The sequence below is a fragment of the Branchiostoma belcheri genome, unplaced genomic scaffold (assembly GCF_001625305.1).
Source record: "Branchiostoma belcheri isolate BF01 breed outbred unplaced genomic scaffold, Haploidv18h27 scaffold37, whole genome shotgun sequence".
NCBI lineage: Eukaryota > Metazoa > Chordata > Leptocardii > Amphioxiformes > Branchiostomatidae > Branchiostoma > Branchiostoma belcheri.
The window spans coordinates 2,573,098-2,592,913 of record NW_017803987.1 but is presented as its reverse complement, the minus strand read 5'-3'; the positions used below and the strand labels follow the sequence as shown (position 1 = coordinate 2,592,913).

The 19,816-nt window shown below is 42.9% G+C and overlaps 5 protein-coding genes and 1 long non-coding RNA gene across 6 annotated transcripts in view; 4 read left to right on the top strand and 2 right to left on the bottom strand.

Annotated features, from left to right (window-relative positions):
- Window positions 1-677: 677 nt before the first annotated feature.
- LOC109476303 (fibropellin-1-like) lies at window positions 678-6,635 on the bottom strand. The gene is made up of 21 exons (XM_019777217.1): window positions 6,516-6,635; window positions 6,083-6,196; window positions 5,585-5,698; window positions 5,369-5,488; window positions 4,876-4,989; window positions 4,651-4,764; window positions 4,210-4,323; window positions 4,009-4,122; window positions 3,783-3,896; window positions 3,546-3,659; window positions 3,328-3,441; window positions 3,125-3,238; window positions 2,877-2,990; window positions 2,634-2,747; window positions 2,423-2,536; window positions 2,160-2,273; window positions 1,842-1,955; window positions 1,630-1,743; window positions 1,318-1,431; window positions 1,087-1,200; window positions 678-939 (listed from the first exon to the last, which is right to left on the bottom strand). The coding sequence occupies exons 1-21, from the start codon at window positions 6,535-6,537 to the stop codon at window positions 779-781; spliced, it is 2,355 nt and encodes a 784-aa protein (XP_019632776.1). The 5' UTR covers window positions 6,538-6,635; the 3' UTR covers window positions 678-778.
- A 91-nt stretch (window positions 6,636-6,726) lies between these two features.
- LOC109476264 (venom prothrombin activator omicarin-C non-catalytic subunit-like) lies at window positions 6,727-8,664 on the bottom strand. Its single transcript, XM_019777148.1, has 4 exons — window positions 8,567-8,664; window positions 7,764-7,999; window positions 6,996-7,173; window positions 6,727-6,785 (listed from the first exon to the last, which is right to left on the bottom strand). The coding sequence occupies exons 1-4, from the start codon at window positions 8,652-8,654 to the stop codon at window positions 6,727-6,729; spliced, it is 561 nt and encodes a 186-aa protein (XP_019632707.1). The 5' UTR covers window positions 8,655-8,664.
- A 1,869-nt stretch (window positions 8,665-10,533) lies between these two features.
- LOC109476262 (E3 ubiquitin-protein ligase TRIM71-like) lies at window positions 10,534-11,659 on the top strand. Its single transcript, XM_019777147.1, has one exon. The coding sequence runs from the start codon at window positions 10,534-10,536 to the stop codon at window positions 11,578-11,580; it is 1,047 nt and encodes a 348-aa protein (XP_019632706.1). The 3' UTR covers window positions 11,581-11,659.
- Window positions 11,660-14,429: 2,770 nt separating this feature from the next.
- On the top strand, window positions 14,430-17,265 carry LOC109476408. Its single transcript, XR_002140606.1, has 3 exons — window positions 14,430-14,680; window positions 16,656-16,764; window positions 17,164-17,265. It is a non-coding gene; the product is annotated as an uncharacterized LOC109476408 (long non-coding RNA).
- Window positions 17,266-17,654: 389 nt separating this feature from the next.
- On the top strand, window positions 17,655-19,227 carry LOC109476261 (calphotin-like). Its single transcript, XM_019777146.1, has 2 exons — window positions 17,655-18,740; window positions 19,213-19,227. The coding sequence occupies exons 1-2, from the start codon at window positions 17,655-17,657 to the stop codon at window positions 19,225-19,227; spliced, it is 1,101 nt and encodes a 366-aa protein (XP_019632705.1).
- Window positions 19,228-19,307: 80 nt separating this feature from the next.
- The window catches only part of LOC109476260, a 39,586-nt gene continuing 39,077 nt past the window's right edge, over window positions 19,308-19,816 (top strand). The window contains exon 1 of the mRNA XM_019777145.1: window positions 19,308-19,443. Coding sequence (XP_019632704.1) covers window positions 19,308-19,443 — 136 coding nt within the window. The remainder of the gene's footprint in view (window positions 19,444-19,816) is intronic.

Below are 19,816 nucleotides of genomic sequence, written 5' to 3'. Positions count from 1 at the left end.
GTCTGGTCCAGGTCATTGACTTTTTTGTTTGGAGAAGAAAAGGAGAAAACGGAGCAAAAACAATTATGTTTGAAAATTTCCTTCTGCGAAGGTAGACATAAAAATGTATCTGAATATTAAATGTATGAAAATCACCATAACATATTATCATAGATTGCTGATAATATAAAAATGCAATTTTCACCTTCTGCGCTTTTTCCAAGTCTTGAACAGGCAGTAGCAGAGTGCTATGAGGCAGATGAGGAGGAGTAAGCTGCCCACGGCCACGGCTGTCAAGAAGGCGATCCAGCCTACGTCAAATATGGAGAGGAAATCCGTTCCTCCCTCTGCTCCCGGTTTTGTTACTGTATCATCAACTGTCACTTTGTCCCATCCGGCTGTTTCAGTCACAAGTTGAGGCAGTTTTGTCGTAGGCAATTCTGTAGCAAACCGGGGTATAAAAAAAGGAACTTGTATATGGTTGACGTCACACTTCAGAGAAGCCACGTGACAAGCCTCACTGGGTCAGTCTACTGAGGAAGACCAGAGTGGCAGGTCGAAAGCTCTAGGTAAGAGAACTTCTTTGTGTTGCAATTTAAGTTTGAACTTTGAGCATGTAACTTGTATATGGCTGTGCTCAATCTGTCCCAGAGAGAGAAAGTCATTAATCACTTCTACATCTGGAAGAGCTCGCTGTTTTCACAGGTGTTTTTTGTTACATGACCTCCTTGACAACTGACAGCTGATGTTTCATTTTGCACATCAGGCAATTCTGCTATCGAGGCAAGCAAATGATGTGTTACAAAGACTCGCAATGCAATGTATAACAACGTGTTCTGTACTTGCCGTTTTCACATGCAGTTCCGTTAAAACCCGCTAGGCAACGGCAGGTGTATCCGTTGATGCCGTCGATACAAGTCCCCCCATTCAGACAAGGCAGTGATAGACATTCGTCAGTCTCTGTTTTAACAAAAAAAAATTAAAAAACATCCATAAATGATGAATTCTAAAAGATAAAATATTCCTTCTATGCCCTGCTCTAATAATGATAACTTGGGATTTGGAAATACTGGAGTGATCAGTATATATGTTAACGAAATAACCCACCTATCCCACATTTCGAATCAGTGTACCCTGGTGCGCATGTGCAAGTGAAGCCATTGACTCCATCAATGCAGGTGCCGCCATTTTGACATGGACCGGACAGACATTCGTCAGTATCTGTTGGGAAGATATGCATTCACCAAAGAGGCAACCATTGTCACAAAAACTGGTACGAACATATCCATTTAAGAAAAGAAAGTAGATTCAATTTTATTTACTAGTAGTATGACGTACCTATCCCACAGGTCTCGCCGATGTACCCTGGTGCGCATGTGCAAGTGTAGCCGTTTATGCCATCAATGCAGGTTCCGCCATTTTGACATGGACCGGACAGACACTCGTCAATATCTGTGAACAACACATTTATTCAACGAAGAGGCAACCATTGTCACAAAATTGGTTCAAAGAAATGTATTTGATAGATAAAATTAAACGGACAGACATTCGTCAATATCTGTTGACAAGACAACCACTCAGTCAACAGACAAACCAATATCTAATAAGCTAATATCTTTTTAAAGAAAATAAACTTTCTTTGCGACATACCTGTACCACATGTCAGACCGCTGTACCCTAGTGTGCATGTGCAAGTGAAGCCATTGTCTCCGTCGGTGCAGGTGCCGCCATTTTGACATGGACCGGACACACATTCGTCAGTATCTGTTGACAAGACATGAATTCATCAAGTAGGCAACAAATATTCAAGTACATCTTTTTTATTTACAAAAAAAGGAAATCCAGGTTTCCTTACGACCTACCTGAACCACAGGTCAGACTGGTGTACCCTGGTGCGCATGTGCAAGTGTAGCCGTTTATGTCATCAATGCAGGTTCCGCCATTTTGACATGGACCGGACAGACATTCGTCAATATCTGTTGACACAACATACAAAGTGATGATGAGCAAAAGGAACAAAACCATAATATCATAAATCGGCACTCTTAGCAAAATGGTGTATTAGGTCATTTCTTAGGATATAACAGAATTTCACTTTTTCATATAATACGACGTACCTATGTCATTTCTTACGAGAGGAATTAAATCACTTTTCATTTACTAAAAGTAATATAGCCTACCTATCACACAGGTCAGACCAGTATACCCTGGTACGCATGTGCAACTGTACCCATTAACTCCATCAGTGCAGGTGCCGCCATTTTGACATGGACCGGACAGACATTCGTCAGTATCTGTTGACAAGACGTTTACTGTATTTAGCGAAAAGGCAACCGATGTCACAAAATGGATACAAAGATATGCATTTATCAGATGAAATTAATTCTCTGACACCCCATACACCCCAATTCTCTTTATATGTAATACTATTAGTATGACGTACTTGTTCCACAGCTCATGTCCGTGTACCCTGGTGCGCATGTGCAGCTGTAGCCATTTATTCCGTCAATGCAGGTGGCGCCATTTTGACATGGACCGGATAGACATTCGTCAGTTTCTGTTGACAAGACATTTATTCATTCAGCAAGCAGGCAACCACTAGCTGGATAAGCTTATATTGTTTTTACACAAAAAAAAGAAATTCAACGACTTACCTGATCCACATGTCAGACCAGTGTACCCTGGTGCGCATGTGCAGCTGTAGCCGTTTATATCATCAGTGCAGGTTCCGCCATTTTGACATGGACCGGACAGACATTCGTCAATATCTGTTGACGAGACATTTACTGAATTTAGATCAATTTAGCGAAAAGGCAACCGTTGTCACAAAATGGATACAAAAATATACATTTACCAGATGAAATACAATTCACTTTTTTATAGTGTATATGACGTACTTGTTCCACAAGTCTGGCCGGTATACCCTGGTGCACATGTACAGCTGTAGCCATTGACTCCGTCAATGCAGGTGCCGCCATTTTGACATGGACCGGACAGACATTCGTCAATATCTGTTGACACAAGGAAAGAATTGATAATTAGCAAAACCATAACCAAACTATGATATTTTTTTCACTACGTACTAGTAAAATGCCTTATCATATAATTTGTTTAGAAGATCACTTTTTGATAATACAAGACGTACCTATTACACATGTCTGACCAGTGTACCCTGGTGCGCATGTGCAACTGTAGCCGTTTATTTCATCAATGCAGGTGCCGCCATTTTGACATGGACCGGACAGACATTCGTCAGTATCTGTTGGCAAGACATAAGAAAATAATCAACCGATAATAAGTACTTCTTACCAAAGTGAAAAAAATAACACTTTAAAAAAAATGGCCTACCTGTCAAACATGTTTGACCGGTGTACCCTGGTGCGCATGTGCAGATGTAGCCATTAACTCCATCCGTACAGATGCCGCCATTTTGACATGGACCGGACAGACATTCGTCAGTATCTGTTGACAAAACGTATTGGAACAAAACCACAATATTTTTTATAGAGACACACAAGCAAAATGCTCCACCAAGAAATTTCTTCAGAAATTTACTTTTCACCCACCTATTCCACAGGTCAGACCGGTGTACCCTGGTGCGCATGTGCAAGTGTACCCATTTACTCCATCAGTGCAGGTGCCGCCATTTTGACATGGACCGGACAGACATTCGTCAGTATCTGTTGGCAACACATTTATTAAGTGAAGATGCAACCATTGTCACAAAATGGGTACATCCGTACAAGAATATGCATTTATCAGAAGAAATCAAATTAACTTTTTGTACAGTCAGTATGACCTACTTGTTCCACAGTTTAGACCGGTGTACCCTGGTGCGCATGTGCAACTATAGCCGTTTATTCCATTAGTACAGGTGCCGCCATTTTGACATGGACCGGACAGACACTCGTCAATATCTGTTGACACAAGGAAAGAAACAAAACTATAATATTTTTCAGCGCCACAACAGTAAAATGCTCTGTCCTTTAATTTCTAAAGAAATTCACTTTGTCATAAAATATGGCGTACCTATTGTACATCTCTGACCGGTGTATCCTGCTGCGCATGTGCAACTGTAGGCATTTACACCGTCCATGCAGGTGCCGCCATTTTGACATGGACCGGACAGACATTCGTCAATATCTGTTGACAGGAAGCACATATTTTACGAGCTAGGCAACCATTGTCACAAAACTGAGACAAAGAAGACATTAATTTCACATGGCCTACCTGTTCTACATGTCTGGCCATTGTACCCTGGTGCGCATGTGCAACTGTAACCATTGACTCCGTCGGTGCAGGTGCCGCCATTTTGACATGGACCGGACAGACATTCGTCAATATCTGTTGACAAGACATGAAGTCATAAAACGGGCAACCAATATCTGCATAAGCATACATTATTATTTTACGAAAATAAAAGAAATCCAGCTCTCCTTGGACCTATCTGTTTCACAAATCAGACCTGTATAGTGTATACCCTGCTGCGCATGTGCAACTGTAGCCATTTATTCCATCAATACAGGTGCCGCCATTTTGACATGGACCGGACAGACATTCGTCAGTATCTGCTGACAAGACAATTATTAAGCGAAGAGTCAACCAGACACAAAATGGGTACAAAGATTTTCATTTATCAGATAAAATTGAATTCATTAGTATGTAATCTACCTGTTTCACAGGCCAGACCAGTGTATCCTGGTGCGCATGTGCAGCTGTAGCCATTGACTCCGTCGATGCAGGTGCCGCCATTTTGACATGGACCGGACAGACATTCGTCAGTATCTGTTAGCGAGATATGAATTCATCAAACAGGAAACCAAAAGTTGAATAATAATCTTAGATTGTTTTTTTTTTTACCAAACGAAAATAAATCCAGCTTTTTTTACGACCCACCTGTTCCACAGTTCAGATCTGTGTAGCCTGGTGCGCATGTGCAACTGTAGCTGCCTATTCCATCAATGCAGGTGCCGCCATTTTGACATGGACCGGACAGACATTCGTCAGTATCTGTTGACATAACATACGTACTTGTAAAGAATCTATACCTAGAGAAGTAACATTTGCAAAGCAAATGCATAATGTTCATCTTCGGACATGGTCTGCTCTGTCAATTCTTACTAAAACACATTCACAAACATGTACTACTAGTATATGGTGACAGGAGCAGAGCAGACATTAAATTGCAGCATTATGTAACCCAACACCAGTCACTATGGTGACTGACGTCAACAAATCATGTCATTGGCCAGGTCAGAAGTCACTGGAGAAAAAGATGAGGAATCTGAGCAAAAACAATATGTTTTCCTTCGGTAAACATAATGAGCGAAACACTAGATTCTAGTGAAAAGAATTTTGTGTCTTTAGATTGTCCAAAGTGTTAACATACCTATGACACAGGTAAGGCCATTGTACCCATACCCTGGTGCGCATGTGCAGCTGTAGCTGCCTATTTCATCATTGCAGGTGCCGCCATTTTGACATGGACCGGACAGACATTCGTCAATATCTGTGAAGAAGACATGAATTCAGTCAACAGGCAACCAATATATAATAAGCTAATATTTTTTTAAAGAAAATAAAATTAGCTTTCTTTGCAACATACCTGTTCCACAGGTCAGACCGGTATACCCTGGTGCGCATGTGCAACTGTAACCATTAACTCCGTCGATGCAGGTGCCGCCATTTTGACATGGACCGGACTCACATTCGTCAATATCTGTTGACAAGAAAATAATGAAAACTAGAAAGGTAACACATGCAAAGTATGTTTACCTTCGCATATGGTCTGCACTGTTAATTCTTACTCAAACACATCCACAGATATGGTCAGACAGGAGTCTAAATCCCTCCTGCTATAAAATTGCAGCATGATGTAACCCAACACTAGTTACCATGGTAACAGACAGTCTGACCTTTTTGGTTTGGAGAAGAAGAATTGGAAAATTAGCAAAAACAATGTTTCCTTCAGTAAACATGGAAATTGCCGAACTACATGTAGGACGAGTATATAGTGTATTTTTGCGCCTGTATCATTACCAAAAACCACGCATTCGAAAAAAGAAATTAAAGAAAAAAAAAAGAATGACAAAATTTTCCTTACTGATTTCGCAGTCCTTGCCAGTGAACCCAGGCACGCATGCGCAGCTGTAATCGTCCAGGCCGTCTATACATGTTCCGTTGTTCAGGCAAGTCACATTTATACAGTGATCAATTCCTGGAGGAAAATCACAACGTTTAATGTGAAAAGGAGGTAAGTTATCGAACCGAGACGGGGGGCGTTACCGACTTTTAACCGCATATGGCCCATTACTCACGTCACACTTCCCTAAGGTCACGTGTCCTGAGCAATCAACAAAATTTTCCTGAGGAAGACTAAACGTTGCAAACCACTTTTCTAATATAAAAATACACAACATATTGATCTATATTCAAACTTTTGTCAGAAAATCTAGTATTACGAAAGCAGAGCAATGCACCTGGCACGTATATCCCCGCATGCTATTTTTGAAATGTTCTATCTGATGACGTCTTACCGTCGCATCCAATCAGCTCCATCCTTAGTCGACACAAATAACCGTTACAGGTGTTTGGACGAATCCGGAGAAAGTTGGTAAAAATGGGCGGGTCCACATCAACCTCTACGATTGACTTCCCGTCAGTGTTGCCAGTAAAAGTCTGTGAAAACGAAAAGGGAAGTTTTCATATTCGAAATTGTACGAATCATCTTAACAGTTGTCACAAGCCCTAAGTGTGCATCTTCCTGTCAAAACTGCGATTACGGTAGACTGAGTACAGGATAAATTCTGGGTAAACATAGAATATGAAGATTCAAAACAGCAGAAAGTTTGTTTACAGTCTAGAGTTCGCTGTCCCTTGTTGGGAAGGTTTACCAGAATTTTTCATCTGTCAATTGGTCTGTCAACACATAAGGAAACACACACGGACACACACACACACACACACACACACACACACACACGCACACACACACACACATGAACCGAAAACAATACCTCCGTCCCCGTAGGTAATGATAGTCATAAACATACTAACCTTCCCGTTTTCGTACGGAAGCCAGTCCGTCGTGTCGTTGCTGATCTCTACAGTATAAGAGCTGACCCAGCCTTGCCACAGCCCCTGGGTCTGGAGAGACGTGATGTGACGAGGGATAACCGGCGGGCGAAGGTCCACCTAAGGAACAAGAAATCATTTCATACACCTTCAGGAAATATTGATAACGAAGGAGTTGGTGAATCTCCTCTGATCTTCTTCAGTAGACTGACCCAGTGAGGCTTGTCCGTGACTTTTTTTAAGTGTGACGTCAACACTGAGTTAAAGGTACCTGGTAGACGATGCCGGGCACGCCACGTACCAAAATACACATTTTAGACACACCGTGTTTGCAAAATACTCCGATGCCAGCCAGTACTCGTTTAAAATTTATTACACAATTGTCGCCGTACGATCAAGGACATCTTAGTTGTTACGCAAACCCAGCGACGGGCAACCACTTAAGGTTGGCAGCAAGTTGCGTTAGAATAGCGAACAAATACACGAATTAAACCTGACTTTGATGTAGACTAATGTTATAATGTATGATAGAAAAGCGGTCCCCAAGACGTTCTATCATTTAAGGTGTTAATTAAGATTCGGTTCTACTGTGATTTATGGAACTTAATAACTTGGGTCAGTCTTTTTGAATTGCTCATAAATAACGGAAAGGTCCAATAATGGCGTAATTAAAGCCTTCGTGCAGTATAAACTGATGGGCTTCAGCATACGCCCATGTAACCATGGTGATAGGTGGTGACGTCACCAGTAACCAAGGTGATGGGGGGCCATCTTACCTGTAACCATGGTGACGGGTCCGTGGTGTTAGTCTGCCAGGCCCGGCCCCCGTTCAGTCTGGCGCCCCATGGCTGGTAGTGCCAGGTCGTGTTCCAGCCAGACGCCGTCAGTTGTTCGTTCTGGATGTAGCCACTGCTCATCCCCAGAGCAAAGGTGCAGCCATCCGGTGCTGAATTAAAAATTTGAAAAAAGACAATTAAAAGTTAAATTTTAGTACCATGTGACAAAAAGTTTTTTTTCTATATTCTGTACGTTTTGCCACCATTTTGGTATCCAAAGCAAATATAAGGATTAAAAAATATTCTGCATTTGTTTGATTTTGACATCTACGGCAATTTCTAAGCACATTTGTCATCATTTCGTACTTGAAACGTTTGAAATAGCACACAAATAAGCTACACGAGAATTCCCTTTTCAAAAAATACAATGAACCAGCTACGATCGCGATAGGAACAAGCAACCATTTCCCGTCAGCGACATCGCATTTTTGCCTCACAGATATCAGTATGCCATGGCATAGGGCATGCAAAATGCTACAACTTAAAGAATGGTCAAAATATTAACTTGAAAATCTGTTTACTGCCCTGATATGGCTTTAGGCTGAATACGCATAGTTCACGCTCTTTCTATTTCCAAACGTAGTGGATAAACCGATAGAGCCGATATACATGTATCTTTTTGTCAACATAGCGTACTCTACAAGACATACATCACATATCATGAAGTAGAAAGTTACCTTGTGCTTCGACAATAGTATGTCCGCTTGCCAGGAAAGCTACCACAAACACGTTGTAAGAAAGCCACCAAACATCGCACCCTGCCATTTTGCAGCACTAACCTACCCCACAACAGCGCTAGCTAGTGCTGAGCTTAGAAACCCTGACCTAAGGTATCGCCAATAGGTGTTATTACCCTTTCGCCTTTATCATCATCAAGCCACCTGGTCTATAGATAATACAGCAATAAATTATTGGTGTTGTTTAGCTTACTTTTCTTCCGATCTAATTCAAAACAGACTTAGAGAAATCTGTTGCTCAAAGAAACAATAGTGTTTAGTGTATAAAATACTGTTATCGGTGCATTTAAGGGGCCTCCATAGCATGCCAAATACTGGGTGTTTTGGGGGTCTTTGGAGCTTTTATGTGCTATTTTCTGATTGCATATAGACAACATAGCCGGGCTGGTTGAATTACCCCCGTTTTTTTTAACTGGGCTAATCAGAAAAGAGCCGAAGATCACAAACCCCCCAGTTCTATAAGCCTGCTACGGAGGCTAGCATTTAAGAGCCTAACTCTGTCTTCGTAGTTTCTACATATATATGCATCGCGTAGTACTATTTTGTGGTATAGTGCCTTTGGCTTTTGCCAAATATGTAGAAACACCTAGAATCTATTTCCGACTGTTGCATGCTTTAATTTGTCATTAAAAGAGCCACCGTATCTCTTTTTAAATCGCCAATTGCTTTTATTGCCTGCAGTCGAATGGGTACCATTGCTTGTTCAATCGTGTTATCTCCTTGGTCCACATAATGGACACTACATTGTGCTTATGTCACAATATGTGGGTTATTTTTGAAACAGTCTGTTTGAAACAGTCCCTAAGTACAGTGTTATGGATACTGCTTGCAAGTCTTCACCTAGCTATAGAGGTATTTGTGGCAGTTATGATGATGATAAATTTCAAACTGCATTTGTTGGATCACAAAAGAAAATCCGTACACACCTTAACACACACATTAAGAAGTAAATGTATCAAAGAATGTTTAGAACTTAGACGAATTAATATAAGTTGATTCATCTGTTGTGTTGTACGTAGCTAGGTTAATTCTAAATGTGTACGTCTATTTATAGACTTTACGGAAGTCGCTGTACTTTTGTTGTGTCAATTAAGTTCTCCAGTAAATAGACATCGGTTGTTGTGTGTAGTATAGCTGTCAAACTGATCCTAAGGTCGGGAAATTTATGGAAAATTTCATACCCCCGATGATTTATTCATTTACATGCTGCATACTTTTAAAAAATCTGTCAGAAAATCCCTAATCAGCTTATTATAGTCCAAACAGCCGAAACCACTATATGCATCTTTGTTTACATAAAGAGTTGCGTAATAAAAACAAAATCATGAGCAGCCACTTAATTGTACTTTGACTATGGTCCGCTTGAGGGCTCTGGTGTTACATTTTACATTTTGAAGCTCTATATGCATCTTTGTTTACATTAAGAGTTGCGTAATAGAAACCAACAACTCATGACTGTCATGAGCAGTCGCCATTTTGTTTTTAGCAAACAATCTCGCGTACTTTGACCATGGTCTGCTTGGGGGCTTCTGTGCTACTTGTTACAGTTTTTGATGCTTTATATAACTATACAGATACGTATGTTTTGCATATACACAAGCAAAACAAATTGTAAATTGAAAGTCAGCTAGTAATGTCATCATATATTCCACATGCCAGCTGTTACGAGATCTGTTAGTATCATTTTCTTTGAGTCTAGAAATTCCCAATAACAGACACTTTAAAATCATCATGGCGGCCGCTTTGGGAGAGCGAGAATTTATAGAGCTCTCAGTTTTCCACAAAGTGGAAGAACTAACCTGCAGCGTCTGCTTGGATCTGTTTGTGACACCCAAGACGCTACCGTGTGGCCATACCTTCTGTCTAGACTGTCTTCAGAAACACTCAACAGTAAAAGTACTGTTCTCATGTCCCCTCTGTCGTCTGACCATCAAAATACCACCCGGAGGTATACCGTACCTTACCTCCCGAGCGGACGTCTAGATCCGAATATTTGTGGTAGGATCGAAAACCCCGAGAAATCTGAGGAAAACTGGATCGAGTGCAGATCATTTGGCGGCACTGGATCTCAGAGAGGACAGTTCCGTGGCCCTCGCAGTTTGGCGGTGTCCGACAGAGGGGAAATCTTTGTAGCGGACTACAGAAACAAGAGAGTACAAATCTTTGACTTTCAAGGCACATTCCTCAGTTCTTTCCATACGACATTGCCTGGGGAAGAAGAGGATATCTACCCGTACGGTGTCACACTGGATAGCGGAGGGAACATTTGGGTGGTCGGAAGAGCACCAAGCAAACCAAAGTCGTCTTCCTTGTCGTCTTCATTTGCACTGTTGGACTACTGTGGTGTGACAACCAACTCTAGCCACTACAATAGAGAGCGTACAGCCTCTTCCAGTGACTTTGCCGCTCAGTACACAAGACAAGGACGATACGTGATCCACTTTGACGTACAGAATACAAGATGGGCAGCAAGAGGAATCGCCATGGATTCTAGAGAGAACAACGTCGTCGTTACAAAGGTTATCGAGGACGGCAACAGTGTAGTTGAGTTGTTCAAGCCGAACGGGACACTTTTGAGGACCATCGGTGACCAAGAGGGGATAGAATATCCACACTACGTTACCGTGGATAGGGAAGGAAGAATTCTAGTCTCTGATAGTGCAGGTCCTTTTGTCTTCGTGTATAATATGGAGGGAAAGTTTCTCTTTAAGTTTGGAGGGTGGGGGGAGGCAGGCGGCCAGCTGAACAGGCCCCATGGAATCTGTACAGACGAGTCAGGTCGCATCTTTGTGGCAGACAGTGGAAATGACCGAGTGGAGATGTTTGACAGTACAGGAGAGTTTCTGTCCCATGTTATTTCTGACATTAAGCAACCACTGGCCGTTGCCATGACTGGGAATGGGAGTCTTGTTGTTTCCAACAGTGAAAATGTAGTCACAATTTTCCACAACTAAAAACCATTCGATTCCATAATAATGATTGTATTTGCCACTTTTGAAGGCGACAAGAGCAAAAAGTTAGCAAGTTGTAACACAGCGTTGGGCTAAGAGTAGGAGAAATTGTCGAACTTACATGTAGCAAGGCCACTACGAATATTGTAATCATATCATGTTGATCAAAGTTTTAAAGATATTCAAGAAAATCTCTTGTAACCATGATAACGTACCCGGTCCCAACTGGATCCTATAAAGTTTTCACTTCTGAATACATAATTTAGGTAGGCTAAAATATGAGATATTGGGACTAATAAAAGTCAATAGTTTATGACTGTGTGAATTGGCTATATGGCAATAACATTAATGATTTGTTATAGCTCACTGGCCAGTTGTTACGTGACTGTCAACAACCTGGGGTGAGCACTTACTTTTAACGACGTATCGGTCAGTGCAGTTCTGAAATGTTCCCCAAGGTGGCGTCCATGTATGGTCGTCTACGCGGTACAGAGCCACACACACACCTGCCACCATGTTCCACTTGACTTTGCGGTTTACCAATAAGGCGCGTACTTTGACATTTTTATATCGGTGCGCATTGATAAGAGATTTTTAATGATTGTTTATATCGATACCTCCGACAAAGTGAGACAAGATTTCTGTTTCTGGATGAATCCGAAAGCGTAATATATTTAGCTCTGCTCTCGTATGTACGGAGTCCTGTGTATTAGTATAATTCCGATAAACACTGGATTATTCCAATATCCAATATTCCTATGGTCTGGAATTCTGGATTACAGATGTTCATTGGCGATCTGCCTTTCACGTGACGGCCATTCAGCCTTAGCGTTTTGTACTATCTTGGGTACTGATGCCTTACCTTGCTTTTTGAAACCGACACAAGTCATTTGCTGATCCCGTGACCAAAACTCAAAAGGGCCAAATGCCAAACCCGTCATCGGCATTGAACTTCGAATTCGCCTTGTTGTTTGTGCGCCCCCCCTTCCCACAAAATTGTGCGCAGTCACTGAGAGCTTGCATGCTCTATTGCACGTAGCCACTCAGAGGCATTCGTAAGTGACACCTGTAGCCCCCCCCCCTCCCGCTGTGCATCACTTCTCGTTAGCTGTTATCTCTCTTTTTCATCTGACCCCTTAAGGTTCACCAGTACTCAGGGTCATGTCACCGGGCTCTTTGCATACATGCATTGTAAACGTCCCGTAAACAAAAAAGAACACGTTCAGACTACTCTTCAACACTGCGACTGTGCTGTAACCAAGCAAATTGCACGAGTGAGGTGTAAAAGTCATTAGTTCAAAGTTAGGTACAGATTTTAACTTTGATTAGCCAGACCCATGGCAAATAACGGACAAAATTACAACCTCATGTATCATATGATTTGTATCATATGGCCATGTATACCTGGGTGTTTTTTTTTGTTCAGGTAGAAGTTGAAGTTCATTTTGCATTACGTTATACTCGTACGAATTGCCAATTCTACCTCCATGGAGGGATTTAAACTCATGTCACCATATATATGAACGTGTTTGAGTAAGAATTATCAGAGCAGACCATATGTGAAGGTAAACATTAGGCATTTGCTTTGCAAATGTTACTTTTCTAGTTCATATGTTGCATTGCACGAGAATGCATATCATCACAAGGATAACACGGAAGAGATAGACACATGACAAGGAAGAAATACCAGCGTACCAACTTGTACCATGTAGTCACGCATGGTGTGAAACCTGGTATTTGGTCTTGGGACCACTGGAATGGTAATTAGAAGAGGAATTTTAGCTACTGTTTACATTTGGCACTGTACTTGTACCTGTTGATCGATAGAAATGTGTTTTACCTTTTTTTCTACCACACATAAGTTTATATCTGGAGCTGTGTTGTAAAATATTCGTTGTACGTTTATTATATAGCGATGTGAAAACATTCCTGCCACAGTCATTGGAACAAATTTTGATTTGATTTGATTTATTGAGATTGTAACAATACAATACACGTGGAACAGAGGCAGCTGTTGCTGGTGTTGTATCCTACACATAGGAACAAATACAGGACAGATAATACTCATTTTCACTTGAGGTAAGTGAGGAGAGTCGTGTAAAGTGCCTCTCTCAAGGGCATCGGTGGCATGTCAGGACTCGAACCCGGGACCTCTTGGTCCGAGTCAAACACTCTGCCGTTACGCCACACGTCGTGCAACACAAAAACGTCGTCGTATACCTTGTCGGCGGTACGGTTCTGCAATAGTTTCGCTGAAAACCCTACGGCCAAAAATTCTCGGTGAAGAATGCGACCGTCCCTTGACCAAAGGAAGTCGTCGGAGCATTTTGTTTACCAAAACACTGAAACCTCATTGTCTTCTTTCACAGGTGTCTTCCGCTCCATCGGATCCGTACTGTTGACACTTGGGAAAGGTCCATCGCGAAAATGGGACTTATGGGCACCTGTCAGTGAAAATCTTAGGGTATGGGGGTGACGAAGGGGTGTGTTTCACAAGAGAAAGATTTCATTTTTGATACGTTGGAATATAATCGTTGAATTTACTCTGCGTATGCAGTAATATCAATTTTTATTTTAACCACGCTAAACAGATCATAACTATTTCACATTAAAAGTGTATGAAATTTGATCTTTAAGTACACCTTAAAACATGCGTAAAGTGTTTTTTCACTGGAGTCTGAAAAATGGAACATTTAGTAATACGCATACTATAAGATACACTTAAAGGTAGAATTTTTTTTGCAACGCAAGTACTACGTATACGTAGCGTTACAGACCTTTGTTTTTGGAACGTGACAAACTTTCTAAGGTGTATGTTGACCTTTTACTACTGACTACTGTAAACAGTTCCCCATATGCTAATAAACGCGACACGGTATGTGAAATGGGACAACGCGTTGAGAAACTTAACGCCCTAATTCAAAATCACCCCCGAGAACAAACACGGAAACAACGGCTCTATTTCTTCTCGAGCACTGTTCGTTTCCTTGTCGCCACCTGGACATTTTGGGATCGTAAAGTTGAGAGGAAGATTTCGACAGGTGCCACTACTACAGGTGATAACAGTACAACAGAGGGAGAGGCGATAGTTACAAGTTCACGGGTAAGTACTTGCATGGGCGTTGGTGGGAGCTCTTACTTGTGTAATAGTACACTTAGCAGTACACATACCAGTGTTCTAGCCAGGATTTTTTCATAGCATAGGGGTCAGGTACAGAAGAGCAACTTTCGTGGCGAAAATCACGCATTGAGTCGAAAACGTTTGAAACTCATAACCCCCTGAGACACTATTTCTTGTTTTATGTGGAACAGATTTTGTGACGTTAAGGTTGTCCCTTTGCTATAGCTTCATTCGAAAGTTATAATATTTTTTTTTTATCTTTTGCAAGATTTATGAACGTTCTCCCTCCCAAAATACCCCTATGCTGTTTGAAACTTAGCATAGGGGTCAAAATTATAGCATAGGGGTCAATATTGTAGCATAGGGGTCAATATTGTAGCATAGGGGGTCAAAATCATAGCATAGGGAGACCCTATAGGCCTGGCTAGAACACTGCATAGATTCTAGCAGTAGGCACTCAGGTAACTTAAAGGTAGAAAATTTTACGTGGGAAATGTGTTTTAGTGTCGACTTTGGCATCCAACGCGATTTCAGGGCAGTAAAACTGGATTTTCAAAGTCAATTTTCTGGTCATTTTTAATGTAGTAAGTTGAATCTTTTCCCATAACATACTGATATATGTGAGGCAAAATGCGATGTCGCTGACAGAACACGGTTGCTTGTTTTGTATCGCTGGCTGGTTCTGGCTATTTATGGGTGGTACCCAAAAGTAAAAGGACTCACGTGGGTTGTTTGTGGGTTATTTCAAACGCTTTAAGTATTAAACGAAAGAAATGACAGTAAATGTCAATATCAGACAGAATATTTTTGTGCTGTCACCCTAAAACTGCATTGGATTCAAATTCTTTTCATTAGTCATATAGCTTAGAACTATGCAACACAAAACCTCAGGTAAGGTTAATTTTGTGAGTGACGTTTAGTGGCTGAAGTTTAAACAAGTTTAATTACTAGTAGGTTCTTGACGATGTTTTTTGTTTACTACATGTATTACTAGTTGTTAACACAACCTGGTAGTTTCTATCATTTGTTTTCGCGTTTTTATATCCGTTATACACTGTATGTAAGGTACCAGTTAAACTACCATTCTGAAAGATTTGTCACACATGTTGAAATAAGAAATATGTAAGGGTTACATGTATAACATCATGTAGCCGTTCTTCCACTGCTACACTAGTACTACGGGGGGGGGGTCAGTATTTAGAAGTTCACGGGTGGGTGCTTACATGGGCGTGGCTGGAACGCGAGTGAGTTACTGGTAACAACAGGCACTCAGGTAATAGAAATGTACATATTGACTGTGATATATGAGCACAGCGCTACTATATTATATTTTCTGCATAATATACGACATATAGAAATGCTAGAAATGTTGGATGTGTGACCTATGCAAACTATTTTTCGAGTCAGAATATACGTATGTAATACCAACACGCACACAAATGTACACGTATACGTATGCACGAACACAACCACTATACTGCTTTTCAATGGTGCACCGGTGTTTCAATAGCTTAAAATCCGGTAAAATTGAGTAACTCCCAGATATTTGCCATCCTACAGCACTCAGGCGTTCAAACACAATAACACTGACACACACACACAAACTTATACACATGTAGACACACACACAAACACACACACACACACGTATTTCTCACCCTTCCTCCCCGCTAAACGTATGTAATGGAATGACCTTTTAATGTTTTTCCTTGCGTGTTTGCCCACAGATTCCAAAACATGGTGTGTCATCACACAAAACAAAAATTTGCACTCTTCTGTAAAATGACCTGAGGTTGCTTTTGAAAGGTAAATATGGTGTTGTGAACATTAAATTCACGACTTGCTTAAAATATACATTAATGGAACGACTAAGGGGGTAAGTGTTACTGCATTCGGCAATGTATACAACCCTACATAACGAAGAACGGTAAGTAAATTAAGATATTTTTGTCCACAGGTGTCCTGAGGGCATCCGGTGAATCAATCGATCAACAATCCACTAAACAAAATGGCTGCAACGTTTGGTGGTCGGACAGTCGGACTGTTGCTGTTATTTGTAGCCAACGGTAAATACTAAATAGTTTTGTCTTTATTCGTCTACGAACGACATTCGTCTGCATGTTTTAGTTACTAACACTTGTATGCCACAAGGTGGTATTGTCAAGATTCATGAACGTGTTGACATCTTAAAAAGGGATAGTAATATGCCAATATTCCGGACACTGTACGATACTTCGTAATGCTGTCAAAATATGTGTATAGAATCGTATCATGACGCTGACAATGCCTAGGCTGGGTACCATTCTATTTGTATGCCGGGGCTACCATACTCGCTCCCTAAGAAAAAGTTGTTAGGGAGCGAGTATGGGAGCCCCGGCATAAAAATGGGATGGTACTCAGGCTAAACAATGCCAGGAAAAAAAAGCAATACAACTTCCTCGTTTGACACTGCAACATGACTGCAGCGCCGGTCAACATAACTGCAGCGACGTGCAGCACACCTGCAGCGCCGGACAACACAACTGCAACGCCGGGCAACACAACTGCAGCGCCGGGCAACATAACTACAGCGACGGGCTGCACAACTGCAGCGCCGGGCAACATAACTGCAGCGCCGTACAATACAACTTCAGCGCCGGACAGCACACCTGCAGCGTCGGGCAGCACACCTGCAGTTCCGGGCAGCACACCTGCAGCGTCGGGCAGCACACATACAGTTCCGGGCAGCACACCTGCAGCGTCGGGCAGCACACCTGCAGCGCCGGTCAACATAACTACAGCGCCGGGCAACACAACTACAACGCCGGGCAGCACACCTGCAGCGCCGGGCAGCACACCTGCAGCGCCAGGCAGCACACCTGCAGCGCCGGGCAACATAACCACAACTGCAGCGCCGGGCAACATAACCACACCTGCAGCACTTGACAACCTAACCACACCTGAAGCGCCTGTCAACATGACCACAGCTGCAGCGCCTGTCAGCATGACTGCAGCGCCTGTCAACATGACCACAGCTGCAGCGCCTGTCAGCATGACTGCAGCGCCTGTCAACATGACCACAGCTGCAGCGCCTGTCAACATAACTGCAGCGCCGGTCAACCTAACTACAGCGCCTGTCAACATAACTGCAGGTCTTGTCAACAAAACTGAAGGTACAGTCAACATAACTACAGCGCCGGTCAACATAACTGCAGCGCCTGTAAACATAACTGTAGCGCCTGTCAACATAACTGCAGCGCCTGTCAACATAACTGCAGCGACAGTCAACACAACTGTAGCACCTGTCAACATAACTGCAGCGCCTGTCAACATAACTGTAGCACCGGTCAACCTAACCACAGCTGCAGCGCCGGTCAACATAACTGCAGCGTCTGTAAACATAACTGCAGCGTCTGTAAACATAACTGTAGCGCCTGTCAACATAACTGCAGCGCCTGTCAACATAACTGCAGCGCCTGTCAACCTAACCACAGCTGCAGCGCTGGTCAACATAACTGCAGCGCCGGTCAACATTACTGCAGCGCCTGTAAACATAACTGTAGTGCCTGTCAACATAACTGTAGCGCCTGTCAACATGACTGTAGCGCCTGTCAACATAACTGTAGCGCCTGTCAACATAACTGCAGCGCCTGTCAACATAACTGCAGTGCCTGTAAAAATAACTGAAACGCCTGTCAACATAACTGCAGGTACGTTCAACACAACTACCGCGCCTGTCAACCCAACTGCAGCGCCTGTCAACATAACTGCATCGCCGGTCAACGTAACTACAGGTACGGTCAACATAACTGCAGGTCCAGTCAACAAAACTGAAGGTACAGTCAACATAACTGCAGCGCCTGTAAACATAACTGAAACGCCTGTCAATACAACTGCAGCGCCTGTCAACATAACTGCAGCGCATGTCAACATAACTGCAGCGCCTGTAAACATAACTGTAGCGCCTGTCAACATAACTGAAGCGCCTGTCAACACAACTGCAGCGCCTGTCAACATAACTGTAGCGCCTGTCAACCTAACCACAGCTGCAGCTCCGGTTAACGTAACTGCAGCGCCTGTCAACATAACTGCAGCGCCTGTCAACATAACTGCAGCGCCTGTCAACATAAGTGCAGGCCCGGTCAACATAACTGCAGCGCCTGTCAACATAACTGCAGCGCCTGTCAACATAACTGCAGCGCCTGTCAACATAACTTCAGGTCCGGTCAACATAACTGCAGGTCCGGTCAACATGACTGCAGCGCCTGTCAACATAACTTCAGTTCCGGTCAACATGACTGCAGCGCCGGTCAACATAACTGTAGCGCCTGTCAACATAACTGCAGCGCCTGTAAACATAACTGCAGGTCCGGTCAATATAACTGCAGCGCCTGTCAACATAACTGCAGCGCCTAGCAACATAACTGTAGTGCCGGTCGACACAACTGCAGCGCCTGTCAACATAACTGTAGCGCCTGTCGACACAACTGCAGCGCCTGTCAACATGACTGTAGCGCCTGTCAACACAACTGCAGGTCCGGTCAACATAACTGCAGGTCCGGTCAACATGACTGCAGCGCCTGTCAACACAACTGCAGCGCCTGTCAACATAACTGCAGCGCCTGTCAACATGACTGCAGCGCCTGTCAACATGACTGCAGCGCCTGTCATCATAACTGTAACGCCGGTCAACACAACTGCAGGTCCGGTCAACATAACTGCAGCGCCTGTCAACATGACTGCAGCGCCTGTCAACATGACTGCAGGTCCGGTCAACATGACTGCAGCTCCTGTCAACATGACTGCAGCGCCTGTCAATATAACTATAGCGCCTGTAAACATAACTGTAGTGCCTGCCAACATAACTGCAGCTCCGGTCAACTTCACCACACCTGCAGTGCCTGTCAACTTCACCACAGCTGCAGCGCCTGTCAACGACACCATATCTGCACTGCCAGTCAACCTAACCACAGCTGCAGCGCTGGTCAACTTCACCACACCTGCAGCGCCTGTCAACTTCACCACACCTGCAGCGCCGGTCAACATAACTGCAGCGCCTGTCAACATGACTGCAGCACCGGTCAACACAACTGCAGCGCCGGTCAACACAACTGCAGCACCGGTCAACACAACTGCAGC

What these genes read in the sequence shown, in the direction of transcription:
- LOC109476262 (XM_019777147.1), top strand. Translation starts at nt 10,534, where the DNA reads ATGTCCCCTCTGTCGTCTGACCATCAAAATACCACCCGGAGGTATACC.
- LOC109476303 (XM_019777217.1), bottom strand. Translation starts at nt 6,537, where the DNA reads ATGGAGCTGATTGGATGCGACG. An exon ending in GGAGCTGATTGGATGCGACG is followed by an intron (nt 6,197 to 6,515) that starts GTAAGACGTCAT and finishes ATTTTCCTCCAG; the next exon opens with GAATTGATCACTGTATAAAT. An exon ending in TGGCCTTACCTGTGTCATAG is followed by an intron (nt 4,990 to 5,368) that starts GTATGTTAACAC and finishes TTATGTCAACAG; the next exon opens with ATACTGACGAATGTCTGTCC.
- LOC109476264 (XM_019777148.1), bottom strand. Translation starts at nt 8,654, where the DNA reads ATGGCAGGGTGCGATGTTTGGTGGCTTTCTTACAACGTGTTTGTGGTA. An exon ending in TACTATTGTCGAAGCACAAG is followed by an intron (nt 8,000 to 8,566) that starts GTAACTTTCTAC and finishes TTTTTAATTCAG; the next exon opens with CACCGGATGGCTGCACCTTT. An exon ending in CATTACCTACGGGGACGGAG is followed by an intron (nt 6,786 to 6,995) that starts GTATTGTTTTCG and finishes ATGTTTACCCAG; the next exon opens with AATTTATCCTGTACTCAGTC.
- LOC109476261 (XM_019777146.1), top strand. Translation starts at nt 17,655, where the DNA reads ATGACCACAGCTGCAGCGCCTGTCAGCATGACTGCAGCGCCTGTCAAC.